This window comes from Ruditapes philippinarum, unplaced genomic scaffold (assembly GCF_026571515.1).
Source record: "Ruditapes philippinarum isolate M1 unplaced genomic scaffold, ASM2657151v2 ctg75_1_1_1_1, whole genome shotgun sequence".
Taxonomy (NCBI): Eukaryota; Metazoa; Mollusca; class Bivalvia; order Venerida; family Veneridae; genus Ruditapes; species Ruditapes philippinarum.
This window is the reverse complement of record NW_026859947.1, coordinates 527,183-540,740: the sequence shown is the minus strand read 5'-3', so window position 1 is coordinate 540,740 and position 13,558 is coordinate 527,183. Positions and strand designations below refer to the sequence as shown.

The 13,558-nt window shown below is 31.9% G+C and overlaps 1 protein-coding gene across 1 annotated transcript; it reads left to right on the top strand.

The window, feature by feature from the left end:
- Positions 1–10,091: 10,091 nt before the first annotated feature.
- On the top strand, positions 10,092–10,754 carry LOC132758381 (protein dimmed-like). Its single transcript, XM_060750056.1, has one exon. It carries the CDS (start codon positions 10,092–10,094, stop codon positions 10,752–10,754), a length of 663 nt encoding a protein of 220 aa, XP_060606039.1.
- The last annotated feature ends 2,804 nt before the right edge of the window (positions 10,755–13,558 follow it).

The following is a 13,558-nucleotide window of genomic DNA, read 5'->3' as shown; positions in this document are numbered from 1 at the left end:
TTACCTTTGCGTCACTCTGATGAGTTATTTAACGATTAAACGATTAATTCCTTGAAGTCTCCGAGGGGACTGGAATATAACAACTTCTATTAAAAAACAAGTAATTTCAGCTTTTTGTGCTGCGTACAAGGCAATGACCTTCTTCATTAACGGCAGTCGATAAAGTGTTACAGTAATTCTATTTTAACGATACGAGGTTAAGCAATTCATCTTAAGGGGAAAATAATTGATCGGGATGCTTCAATTAGATTTTTAAAAAGCATAAATTAATGCAAGATGGAGCAAAAAAATGAAGATGAGTTTAAAAATCTGATATAGGTTACGGGAACGAGCGGCCATAATCAATTAGAGGAGAACATTTATAATTGGCAGATGTTTATCATGCGGACTGTTTGATCTTTACCGGTTCATAGATAAGGCAAAGATTTGTTTATATGACAAAGACAAAGGCAGTTTTAAATATAGATCCCTACAACTCCTTAAGGGGCCAAAATGGATCCTTGTCAATCAATACTGTCGAGGACAAACAAGGAAAACTTATAGTCAATGGGGGAAAAGTGAGTGTCGAAAGTCATCTGCATGTCGCCCTAGGGCCTGTAAGCTAATAAATCGTTTATATTCTTTCCTACTAACGTGTGAAAACGATTGTGAGCAAAAAAATGACATTATACCTAAGCGTTTTATAACCGCGTCAGCTGATTTATTAACCAATTGAATTTGTATTAAAACGGTAATAGAAAATTGTACGGTCATTGAATGCATGGGACATTTTTTAATGATACAGATACAATTAGCAACTAATACGTATACTGGCAGGAAAAAAGATCGATTCATAAATAATATTGGATTTCGGAAACGCTGTCACGCTATCATTGGTGACAATCTATAGATAGAAAACTGCACTTTATAGTATTGGATTTACTGAAGGACTGTTGAATAGAACCCGCGCGGGCGTATGACGTTAAATGAAAGATTTATTTTTGGATATCTAATACGTCACAAATAAATGCAAGTGAAATTGACATGATTCTGAATCGAGGCTGGAGAATCTCATCGGAGATTAAATGATTGGTAATTTTAACAACAGCAGACTTAAGATAAGAGTCAGTTTTTGAAAACGTGAAGAACGGAACTGATAGCTCTTATCTTATATCAGTTTTACTCTAAATAAAAGTAGCAAAAAGAGAAAGGATTTATCATTTTATTTTAACAGCGATTTAAAAGGTATTTATTTCTTTTCTTACTTTAATTTTCTCTATGTTAACGGATTTTGAATAATAGAAAATGAACGGACTTTGTGCATAACTGTAAAGTAATTCTTGAGAATGTCATGACATGCACATTTATAATGAATTTAATTATAAGCTATCACTTTTAACTATAAGAAATTGACTTTGGACTGTATGCTAAAAGTAGTTAATACATTTTGTGACCTGTAAAGAGAGTGATTTGGCAATTTTTTAGAGAGGACAAAAAACGACGCTAAAACTATACAAAAATGCTCAGGTATAAATCACTTGTCAAAACGATAACTTCAACAATTAATGGCTGAACAATGATGAATATATTAACCACTATTAACTTAACATATCTTATCGCACTGATGACTTACCTAGATGGTAAATGAAGTTCATCAGTCTTGAACATTAATGCGTTTTTTTTAAAGTTTTACGTAAAATTAGTATGATAGCAGTTAAGCTTTACTTTAATTAAGTATTGAATAGATGGTGAGAAAAAAAATCTACAAAAATAGCATAATTTACACCATCCCTTTCAATTTTATTTGACAGCCTTGTTCGCCACGAGGAAATCTATTGCTTGCACTAGACATTAATGTGAGTTTAACTAAGTTTATTGTGGAAATAGGATTTCACTAAAACCGTAAAATAATTACTACTAGGTAAATGTATAGAGAAAAAACAAGTCGCATTAAAATCGATTTGACTTTTCTTCTCTGGCGATAGTGACTGTAAAATGTTATGAATTCAATTTTAAGTCATGTGATTTATCAGGGGCGTAGCTAGGGCTTGAAAAATTATACGCAAAGCGAGGCACGAAGTGCCAAAAGGGGGAGCGTGTGCGGGAGGGGGTGTCCCCCTCCCGCTGGTGGGGGTACGGGGGGTCTCCCCCGGAAAATTTTGAAAAATTAGATGTTAAATCGTGGACTCTGGCATGTCTTGAAGCAACTTTTGCACGTAAAGCATGGAGCATTCTCAAGTCATTTTTCCCCATAAATTGATAAACATATAGCTGCTCGTTTTACTTTTTAACTTATTTCATTATAACTTCGAACAGATTTGTGAAGAAAAAAGGAAGTGTACGCCTTGTAGTTTTCTTATTTTACACGTGCATATAAACATACACAATTTTTTTTCCATGTGAAGTTTGATTAAGGATGCAGATCATGAAATCGGTTTATGTATGAATGCCCGTTCAATTGTAAAACGCATTTAAACCAGATAACAAGTTTTTTTATAGCATTTCTCATCAAATAAGTTTGGTAAGAACGGCTTTTCTCTTAAGCCTTCAGTCTTATTTATCGAAGTGTATGTATTATTTACAAATGTACGAGAAAAATTATACTTTGAGAACTCTTCTATTCCATCGTAAGAAAGTAGGGAAATTACCAGATACAACGAGATATTAAATGGTCTAAAGATCACTCAATAGGTCTCCTCAGGCGGTGATGAGAAAGTAACGGACTGACTCATAGATATATCTTGTTGCCCACAAAAAATGTGGCCTCAATGATGGCTGCTAACGCCTCTCTGTTCTTTTGTACTTTCTGCCGATAGGCCGTTGATCCGAACTCGACCATTCTGCTCTTCCTTCTTGCAGATGCGTACATAGTGGTCGGCTCTTGTGATGGAATTCATGTGTTCTTTTGAGTGTGTGTGCCCATCAACGGCTTTTCTAGCGTTGCTCCAGTCAATCAACGGACAAGCAACAAGCACATTTTCAGACGCATTAAAGGCAAAACATGGAGCACAAAATACCCCCATTAATTAAAGGGATGTACTTTAAGTAGATGGGTGCTTCTCTTGCTCAAACACACAATCCGGCACTCGCCTACTTGTTGCCCTTTTTCGAGTTCTCTGAGAGGTGCAACCCAACCTGTATGTGGCTCGAACCGTTTGGTGAGGACAACATTTTTTTAGAATATGGCACTCTTAGTCGGCTTCTGATATCAATACTTCCGATATCCAGGAATCGTGCTCCCAGGGAGCTTCTGGCGGTTCTCGAGGGGAGAAGAAGCGGGTGAAGACAAAGAAGAGGAGGTGGACGGAGAAGAAGAAGGGAGAGGAGACACGACATTGGCGTCTGATTTGCTGATCACAGGAGGTTCACATGCCAGGTCTTGTGAATTCTGTTTTGTTTCTGCCTGGTCAGATTCATTATCGACTTGAATAGGGTCCTGTTTTAGGACCATAAACAGGGTCGCTTTTCCTGGAATTTGACGGATGTTTCTTTTCATTTTGACAACTAACAACACACCAAAAATTAAATTTTGCCCCGATTTGATGATTTTTAAAATCTTGATCTAGAACTTAAAAGATTTAAAGTAGTTTTTCAAATAGGGCTATTCCAAAAAAGGATTTGTCTTAATCTTTAAGAAAAGTCTTAATAATCTTTATTTTCTGAGAATTTAACCAACGATAAGTTGAGCCTAGTTTGTAGATAAATTAATGCTGAGCTTTTCATTTATCTCTGTGCAATAAGTTTGTAAATGCTTCGAGTTAACCAGAAACTTAACTTAAATTCCTATTGCACATATATTGCGATAATTAATAGAAACGCCATACGATATCTAGAGTGACGCAATCATAGTTTACACTAGTAAACAGTATGACGCAACGAAATATTTTGTAAACAGAAATGTAGATCTAAATTTATAGCGATAAAGTCATTAAAACTTAGATTTTCTCAACTCTATTTTTTACCTTCCGAATTTTTTTATACGCAATTGCGTATTGTGCGTAATGGGCGCTACGCCCTTGTTTATTTTCTGATAATGTTAACATATACAGTTCAACACATATATACTCATATCTGTATTTTACCCAACTTATTTTTCTTACTCTACCATTGTATGTTAATATATGTTACCCTATTGATATAAGTTACCTTACGAATATATGCTACCCTAATATAAGTTACCCTACGAATATACGTTACCCTGCTAATATATGTTACCCAACACTAGGCTGTTACCCAAATAATGTTTGTTACGCAATAATGTCTGTTATCCGCCTTTGGTATGTTACTAAACGTATGTTTGTTACCCAGTTAAAGTATGTTAGCGAGTAAAAGTATGTTACCCATTTAAGATATGTTACCTAGTAAAGTATATTACCTAGTAAAGTATGTTACCTAGTAAAGTATGTTACCCAGCAAAGTATGTTACCCATTTAAGATATGTTACCTAGTAAAGTATATTACCCAGTAAAGTATGTTACCCAGCAAAGTATGTTACCCAGTTAAGATATGTTACCTAGTAAAGTATGTTACCCAGTAAAGTAACATCTTTTGAGGGCTTTTTCATTGGAGACAAACTATCTCTTTATTAAATGTATTGAGATTTCTCATCGGAATGATCATGAACGCTGTAGTTTCATTTTTTTTACTTTCAGTTAAGTAGATAATTTATAAAAATGCATTTAATCTGTAAGGAACATTATTCTTAATGTAAATGCATTTACTTCCCGGTAATTAAATGTAATATTAATTGACTGCATTATTACTCGTATATTTGTAAAAAGGTATATAAAGTATGAGAATCATTTAACATGTTATTGAATCACGATCAAACAATAAGCTTAAATCAGAATAACTTTAAAGTGCAAATTAAAATTGGTATATTAATATCGCAGTTGAAACGGAGCCTAGATTTTCTTCATATTCAGCTGTTTCAGTAGAGCAATTAATCTCTTTTGTGTGCATTTTTTTCAAATTTAGACAATTGTAGAGAAAACGTGACCTAAATATAAATGAAGCTAACGTTTAGTTCTATTTATTATTCAGCAGTTCTCACGATTTCAGAACGAGACACCTTATCTTTTTATTGTCACTTCGTGTAGTGGGAGGTATTAGGTGTATTTAAATGTATTGTTGAATTTTTTTAAACTGTTTGAATTAAAAATTAACACTTCTACGTCACAGTGCTTAAGTCGATGTTAAATAGTAAATTTGTAAAAAGGTACGTCAGTTCGCCATTTGTATTTTCTATAGGGTTAAACATAATATTTAGTTCAAATTTAGCGTGACATGAAAAATCTATTTTTGAAATTGGTTTATGAATGGTTTTTGTTTCTTTTATAAAAAAATATTTTAACGAACTTCCTTCACCGATAGGTTTGTTACTTTACGTTTGAAGTTGTGATTTACTAAACTTGCGTGCTAAACAAATACAGGTCGTGCAATATTGCTTTTGGTTTTGCGTCCGCTTTCAGTGTTATTGTCGTTGTTGTTGTTTTTGTGGCTCTTTCTTTTTTCGAGGGGTAATCAGCTGTTAAAATCTTGTAATATTGTTGTCAATCTAAAAAATATCTAGATATTAAATGGTTTTATTCAACAATTGATCAGTAATCAGAATTTGAATCTTTGATAAAGAAATAAAATATTTACTGTTTGATCGATTGATTTATATCATTTACATGATCAAGTCATCTCATATCATTGTTTGTTTTCTTAAAACTTAAAGAAATAAACGTATTTTGTCAACATACTTTCTTATACTTTCTTATTGCGATATAGATTTTGATTGAAAAGAAATATCTGTTCATTGAGAATAGTATACAAATGTAAGTTCTGAAATATTTTCAATAAAACTGCCGCTTTATTAACATCCTCTTTAAATGTATCTTGAAAAAAAGTAATGTTTTAGTTAGTGCCCTATGTGATGTTAAATCAACACTTTGTCTGAGAAATGTCTTCATGAAGGGATAGATAAGAGAAACACTTGTAAACTTATTCATAAAAGAGAAAATGGAAAATAAATAAGACACGTAGCAGACGAAACAATTGCTGCGTCCTTTTTCGCGATTCATCAACTTTACAAACGCTTATTTCCGTGTTTATCTGTTCGTTCTCTTTTTATATTGTAGTTACCAAACCGAAATTTAACGAGCTCAAATTAACTCAACACGTTTTTTATTGACCGCAAAACGGGATCTTGCAGGGATGCCTTTTTACGAGTTACATGACGCTCGTGAAAACGGGGTCAAGGCCAACAAACCACACGTCTGCAATTTGCTTATTTGTTAAATCATTCGATGTTAACAACAATCTTGTAGTTTTTAATTGTTTCGTTTAAAAAGAACAATAAAATGGGGATTTTTATTAAAAAAATTAATGAAGAAACTAAGTGAGATGAATTGAGGCTATTATTAAATAGTTATTTGTGTCGGACTAGTCGCAGACGATAGTTGAGTGAGTACTTGATGGAATTACTCTTCGTTATACTTGATTTAGAAAACTCGTTAAATCTATATTTAGGAAACAAATAAAAAGCAAAGTTTCGATAAAGTTTATTTATCAAACAACTCTGCTTTAATAAGTATTATCTCTCTTTCTTTTTAAAATATGAACTACATATAATTGAAACAGACGACATTTTAACTGGAACATAAATAGCATTGGCACTTTGAATTTTATCCAGTTAATTTACTATAACTTATTAATGTCATATTTCACACTATATATATTTCCCTGATATGAATATTGAAAAACAGGACGTTAATTTTTAGCTTTTTTTTGTACGCTGTTGCACTTTTTGAAAATGATTACTACAGAGAAAAACATTCTAGCTTATATAGTTTTGTAATATCTTATGCAAATTGCACGCTAAATATTTAAAGCGATAAGATCCTGTTGTAAAAGGTCATTTTCTACTATTATTGTACATAATAAATACAGTGACTGTTTATTATATCATTGTATTTACGACTGACTATCATCGTCGTTGTCGTCACGGTAAATTCGGAATGAAGACATATGACCGTTGGTTGAACTGAGCTATATCAACTGTAACACTTATCGGATATATGTAATATACCAAGGCTACAGTAAAACTATATAATGAATATAATGTAGGTGCTATTTAGTATTTATTACGATGATTATTTGGTAAAAACAAGGTCAAATTTATACATAATGAACAAAAATAGAGTGGAAATGACATTTGCGCGCACTTTTAGGCCAGTAGATATATACTCCAAACTATGTTATCCCGATCTCATGAAAAAAAAAAACAGCACAATTTGATTGTTTTTCTAAAATATTTTCACATACGGTCGTTACAGCGATTTTTGTTACCCTAAATACCATAATCCACTTGGAAACCGGAAAGCAAACAAAAAATGTAGATACAAATGTAATCATAAAGTGTGCGTGTTAATATTTTGCAAAACTTCTATTGCATGTGTACATATTTAAATTGAATAATAAACAAACGTTTTATATTAAATCAACATGCCATCATTTGATTTTACATGTACATTAAAATCTAGAACTATTTTCCTCTCCAAAAGTAACCACGATTCATGCTTTTCGGACAAGTTTGACCTCACACACTGGATATGCATAATTAAATCTAGTACATAAACAAGTAAATAAAAAAATAAAAGATAAATAAATAATAACAGAAAAAAGATGCACAGAATCTGAAACTTATTTTCTAAGGAAATGAGTTATTGGTTAGGAGGTGGGCGTGTTCGGATGTTTCGAGGGGGGGGGGGTCAAATGCATGCATGCTATAAAAGTATTAAAGTTGATATATATCCTTCATTATTTAGACGTCATGTTTACAATCATTGATTATACAATATATATAACCGTTATTTTCGCCAAAGACTCTGCTTGAAGTTAAGAGAAAATGAAATGTTTCCGTGTTTGGTATTCGCTGGCAGGTCTGAGCAGGAAACAACGTATTGACTGGAAATAACGCGAGGTTTCCTTCTTCGCATTTCAATAAGATTTATGGAAATTTGACTGTCTTAAAGTCACGAGAGAAAAGAAGAAGAAAAAAATACAAATTCGGTATTTAACATTTCAGTCAGCTGCGACTTGACATACTTTCATGATGCTATAAAATTTACTTAAATTGTATTTATGGGGATTATCAGTGTATCGGTTTCCCTTTATCCAATAGAATCACCGGTTTATTGCACGGGTTTTCCAGGTTTTATATGAACGTAATGTTTACCAAGGATGCATTGATACTGTTCTTTCAATACCGAAAGAAAACAAAAAACCCAAATTACCATCATTGTGTCAAGTTATTTGTTTGTTTTCAATAAAAAGACTTCCTTTTTAGGAAGATCTATAAAAACCTTTTTTTGCAGATAGATAACAAAATCTTTACAATTCATTCTACCACCAACTTGTTTCATCTTATTAGATTTCTTTATAGCTTGACATTTTTAATACAAGCGTGACAGTTTTTTTTTCTATCTCAAGCAAATAATATCACCCAGATTTGAAAAGCTGATATAGCTGTTTAACAAGCTTTAATGAACTAAATATATATACCAAGCATCAGATAAATCATCGTGAGCCAACTACTCTATTGTACTAATTATGTGGGACCATTTTCTCATTCATTTACTTTCATCTGTACATCGCATGATAAATCGCCATATTGCATGCTTGCAGATTGGTATGCTTTCTTCTATAGTCTATACAAATGATAAGTTACTGGTAAATAAATCCAGTATCTCAGGCTCGGGAAACTCCGGCATAATTCGACACTTAACGTGAGTTTCTCTACCAAATATCATGCATAATTCGCCACTGTCCGTGTGTTGTCTTAAATGATAAGATAAAATAACCAGATATGCGTTCTTGAAACTCCAGAATTATTTGCCCCTTTCTGTGTCTGAAAAAAAAATTCAAATATTAAGCTTCTGTAAGACTAAGAACAATAAAGAAAGTCTTGTCAACTTGATAAACGTTTAATTAGGGAAAAAGCCTTTATTGACAGAAGTTGATGATGGATTAACTACCTTAAAATATTTTTTCCTAGGAATATATAGCCCGTGTTAAAAATTTAAAACCAGTGTATCTATAAATTGCGAGCTTGAATTGTAATAATCCGGGTTGTGCATTCAAGCGTATCTTAGTTTGTCATAACTAACTGATGTTGATCAGAAAAAAAGCAGAAAGACAAACCGGATATTAACGCTTCATTCATTTGTTATTATTATTAAATTGTCTACAGTCCAGGATATATTTAACTGTAAAACAGGTTTATATGTTTATTTGGTTACTGAATATAAATTTCACTTAATAAATTTGCGGAAAAAAAACCAACATCGTTTCGTTTTCAATTAAATCTCATTTTAACAATTATGCTAGTATGATAAAAAAAAAATAAGGATTAAATCTTAAAATGGTGTAAGAGTGTTTAGGATTTTAAAAATTTAGCTTGAAGGCTTGTATCTAAAAGTGATGCATAGGTGTCAAAAATGACATCGCTAATTACGTCATTTCCGGTTAAAATTTGAAATGTCTGACATTTCAATTTTCGAACGTAGAAATTTATCTTTATTTAATTTACCTCATTTTATAAGACATTTCATAAAACACGATGCGATAGAAGTTGAAAGATTTTAAATTTTACATGTTATTATTACATAATTAAACCATCATTAAATAATAAAAAATGTTCTACACGCTTCGATAAAAACACGACTCAGAACGTTACTTTTCCGACGTTTTACTGATTTTAGAACGGATCGATATTGCACTTAATTTCTTAGTCGTGCCACTGCATAATCTTACACTGTATTTGGTAGGATGCTATTTTCATCTTTTCTACATTTTTTATCATGAACGGATATGGATTTCAGAATAGAAAATTCTCTTCTATTTTCGTTCTTATCTCCACTCTTATCAAATCCCCAGACGTAACATCGAGTGGATATATCGGCAGATAGTAACTATAGTATGAACACGATACTCTTAGGGCACTTTTCTGAATGTGGAATTAATAGTTAACTTAAAGATGAATAATTAATTGTTTTATTATGTTTTAGATGTTACGTTGAAATGAAATAATCAATTACAAGAATACGCAATTTACATTTCAGATTATGCGACACGCTACAGACGATCCAAGAGAAATGACGTCACAATTAGATTTTCCTATGGCCGAAGAAATTAATGCAGACGACAGTTTTTGGGATTACACTGGATTCAAATCAATAATGGGATGCTCAAAGCGAGGTCAAAGTTCAAGGTCTCAGGAGCCACCATCACCCTCTGATTCCGGAGGTGGTATGTCAAATAGTGAAGATTTTAGCGAAAGAAAAATGAAAAGCCCGAAAAAGTCCACAAAAAGGCGAAAAGGAGTAAGTGCACGTGAAAGAAACATGCGAAGAATAGAAAGCAATGAACGAGAACGTCAAAGAATGCATTCGTTAAATGACGCGTTTGAAGGGCTTCGTGACGTTATTCCACACATAAACATGGAAAGAAAATTGTCAAAGATTGAAACTTTGACACTAGCGAAAAATTACATCAAAGCATTAACCAATGTGATTTGTGACCTACGTGATGAAAAGGCAGTTTTTAAAGATATAGATGAGTGTCCACAAACAACTGTTGATCTTAATTCAAGCGACGGACTTACAAGTGACGTCGGCAGTGTTGACGTCACGAACACAAGCGGAAGTGAATCTTCAAACAATCGCGATATGGATCTTGATTCAAATTCTGGTGCTGAAGCGGATTTATTCTCCGTGTCTTTAATGTGAAATCACATAAACATCTCATTGTCATAACTGTAAATTAGCAACATTCATTTATTCATTACAAATTATACATATTTATTTATTTTTTGAGAAAAATGACTCGGAAAATGAAAAAACGTTATTTATTTTCGCTATGGCACAAAATAGATTTAGAGAAAGAAATATTTTGCTATCATAGATTGCGTTGTGAATATCACGAGATTATTATTACACGTCACGTGTGTAAGTAGATAAATTCAATAACTGACTTTGACAAGTCACGTGTGTAGTTAGATAAATTCAATAATTGACTGTGTCATTCCATTTACATTTGTTGCTATAATGTAAAATGTGAAACATTGTCGGAGCCGGATCGGCACATACAGTGATATTGACACTTTTTACCATTAAGCTAGCACGCATAAAATCATTGTGTTCGTTTCTAGTAGAAATTAGCTTCACGCCGGAAATAGGCCGTCAAAGCTAAGCTATTCATCATTTCCCCCTATAACACGATCGTTTTTAATCCACGAGGAATTTAGGAACTGCTGTATTATGGAGTTTTCTATACTATATGAGAAAGTACGGAGATTTATATGTGTGTACATCGTTCGAGCAGCTTAACATTGAATCACTGGGACATCGATAGTGTCTGTTATTACTGGAAATGACAGTTTTCTACACGGAACAGCCTTGGTCACCAACATGACATGATTATTATACTAGAATTTCTGTATATATACCGTTGTTTGCTATTTCCATATCTTCCGCGTCAGATTTCAGTTTCATATTATCTGCCTCATAGTGGGATTTTTAATAAGAAAAGCCAAGTCTTCTATAGAAATGTATTCATCAAATCATTGATTTATTTTTTTCTTTTGTAGTCCCTACAGTACAATATTAATGGATACAATTTCTTTAAATTGAATCTCAAATAAGCATACAAAGGACATTGTCTCACGAAATAAAAGATTGCTCTTGATTAAATAATATTCTATTACTCAAATTATCTTTAAGCATTAATATTCAATTATTTATCTATACTGAAGGAATTCAATGTTGGAGAGAATTTGATGTTAAACTTTGTTATTAACATTAATTGGGACCGACATTTTGTTTTGTTTTTAGAAATATGTTATTTTTATTTATAATCATTTTTTTATTTATTTTATTTTATAAAGTGGTACAGATATAATCAATAATGAGATTTTGATTAAATGGCAATTTATATAAAATTAAATATATTTGCTTTGCCATTGTGAATTTATTGAATAACAGTTATAAAAATTTCAAGACAAAAATGAACATGTATTTTACATTGTTTTTTTTTTAAAAAGATGACATGTATGTTAACTGGAATATGCATATAATGTCATCCAAATAAGACAATTCTAAACAATTTACCCTTATTTGTAAACATATGCATTTTTTAAAAGCTTTAAAAATCTTATTTAACATCTTAACCTTAATGAATATCAACACAAGCCTGTCAAGGATGTTCATTAAAATAAAGTGCAAATGATAGCAGATTATCTGAGATAGTGTAAGTTTGACGTCACATTCTACGTAAAAATGTTAACTTATTTTGCTTCATTTACAAACAAGACTAAATAACATTAAAATTGATAAAAAAATATATATACGTAAATAAATTACATTTTAGCAGACGACAAACGTTCAATCTGGTACAGGATACAAATATACCCGTTTTAAACACTTTTTTTCTGTAATTACGGTAACTTGATTTTTAGCAGACGACAAATATACTTATTTCGTTCAAATTTTCATAAAGTAGACAGCATACATACGTACACTAATAAGTTAATTTGCATATTAGCAGACGTCAAAATTTCATTGTACATTTTTATGAAAGGTCCAAGTATTGGTAAATTTTCATAATGGCAGGCGTCAAATTTACATTTTTATCTTTTCAATACAGACCATTAAAATTGACTTCATTGCAGTTCAAATATCTAAAAATATACAATTTCAATGAATAACTTGCTTACATGACATCTAATTCTCCATAGTAAATAACATAATACGAAAACATCCTTCACCTTTAAATAGTCTATTTTGAAAATTCGATAAAATAATTGATTTACACAGGTTAATATGACCTTTAACCTGCTTAATTTATTCAATAGACTTGTCCAGCTCCCGTTTTTGGGACTATCCATTATCACTTTTGGGGATATCAAGATAAAAATTTAAAGTAAATCAGCCAACAGTAAAGAGTCTGGTCAGAATGCATGGATGTGCCCGCTGACCAGACTGCGCACACGTGGTAAAGACTTGCCTCTTCCGGTTCCGGTTGGATAAAGGTTAAATCAAAAGATGATTTAATGTTTTGAAAAGGTTCGATAAAAAAAGAATTTAAGGAAAAGTTAACTAATTTGTCTTATATATTATTCTCAACAGAGTAGTCTCTCTTGATATTTTTCTACCGCCAAAAAAGTAGAAAAATCGGTTTTAATACCCATTTTTGGCATGACATTAAATTAATTCCATAAACGTACATGCATGTAGTGAGCTCCTGCTGCCATTTTAAAATGTGTGTATGTGTTCAAACATAGGTTTTTATATCACTGTTTCACATGAAAAGTCATATTTTTCCATATACATAAACAGATGTTTCAACAAATGTTTAATTCATATTCTATTTTTTATGTTATTTCATATGCAATGGGTTTATATTATCCGTTACCCTTCAGTTAAAATTTATATATACATGTATATAAAAAAACGCTGGATCGTATTTTGAAAATTTAAAGAAGAGAATCAAAGTATAAAGTCAACATTTTATTCATTTCCGGCCATCACATTTT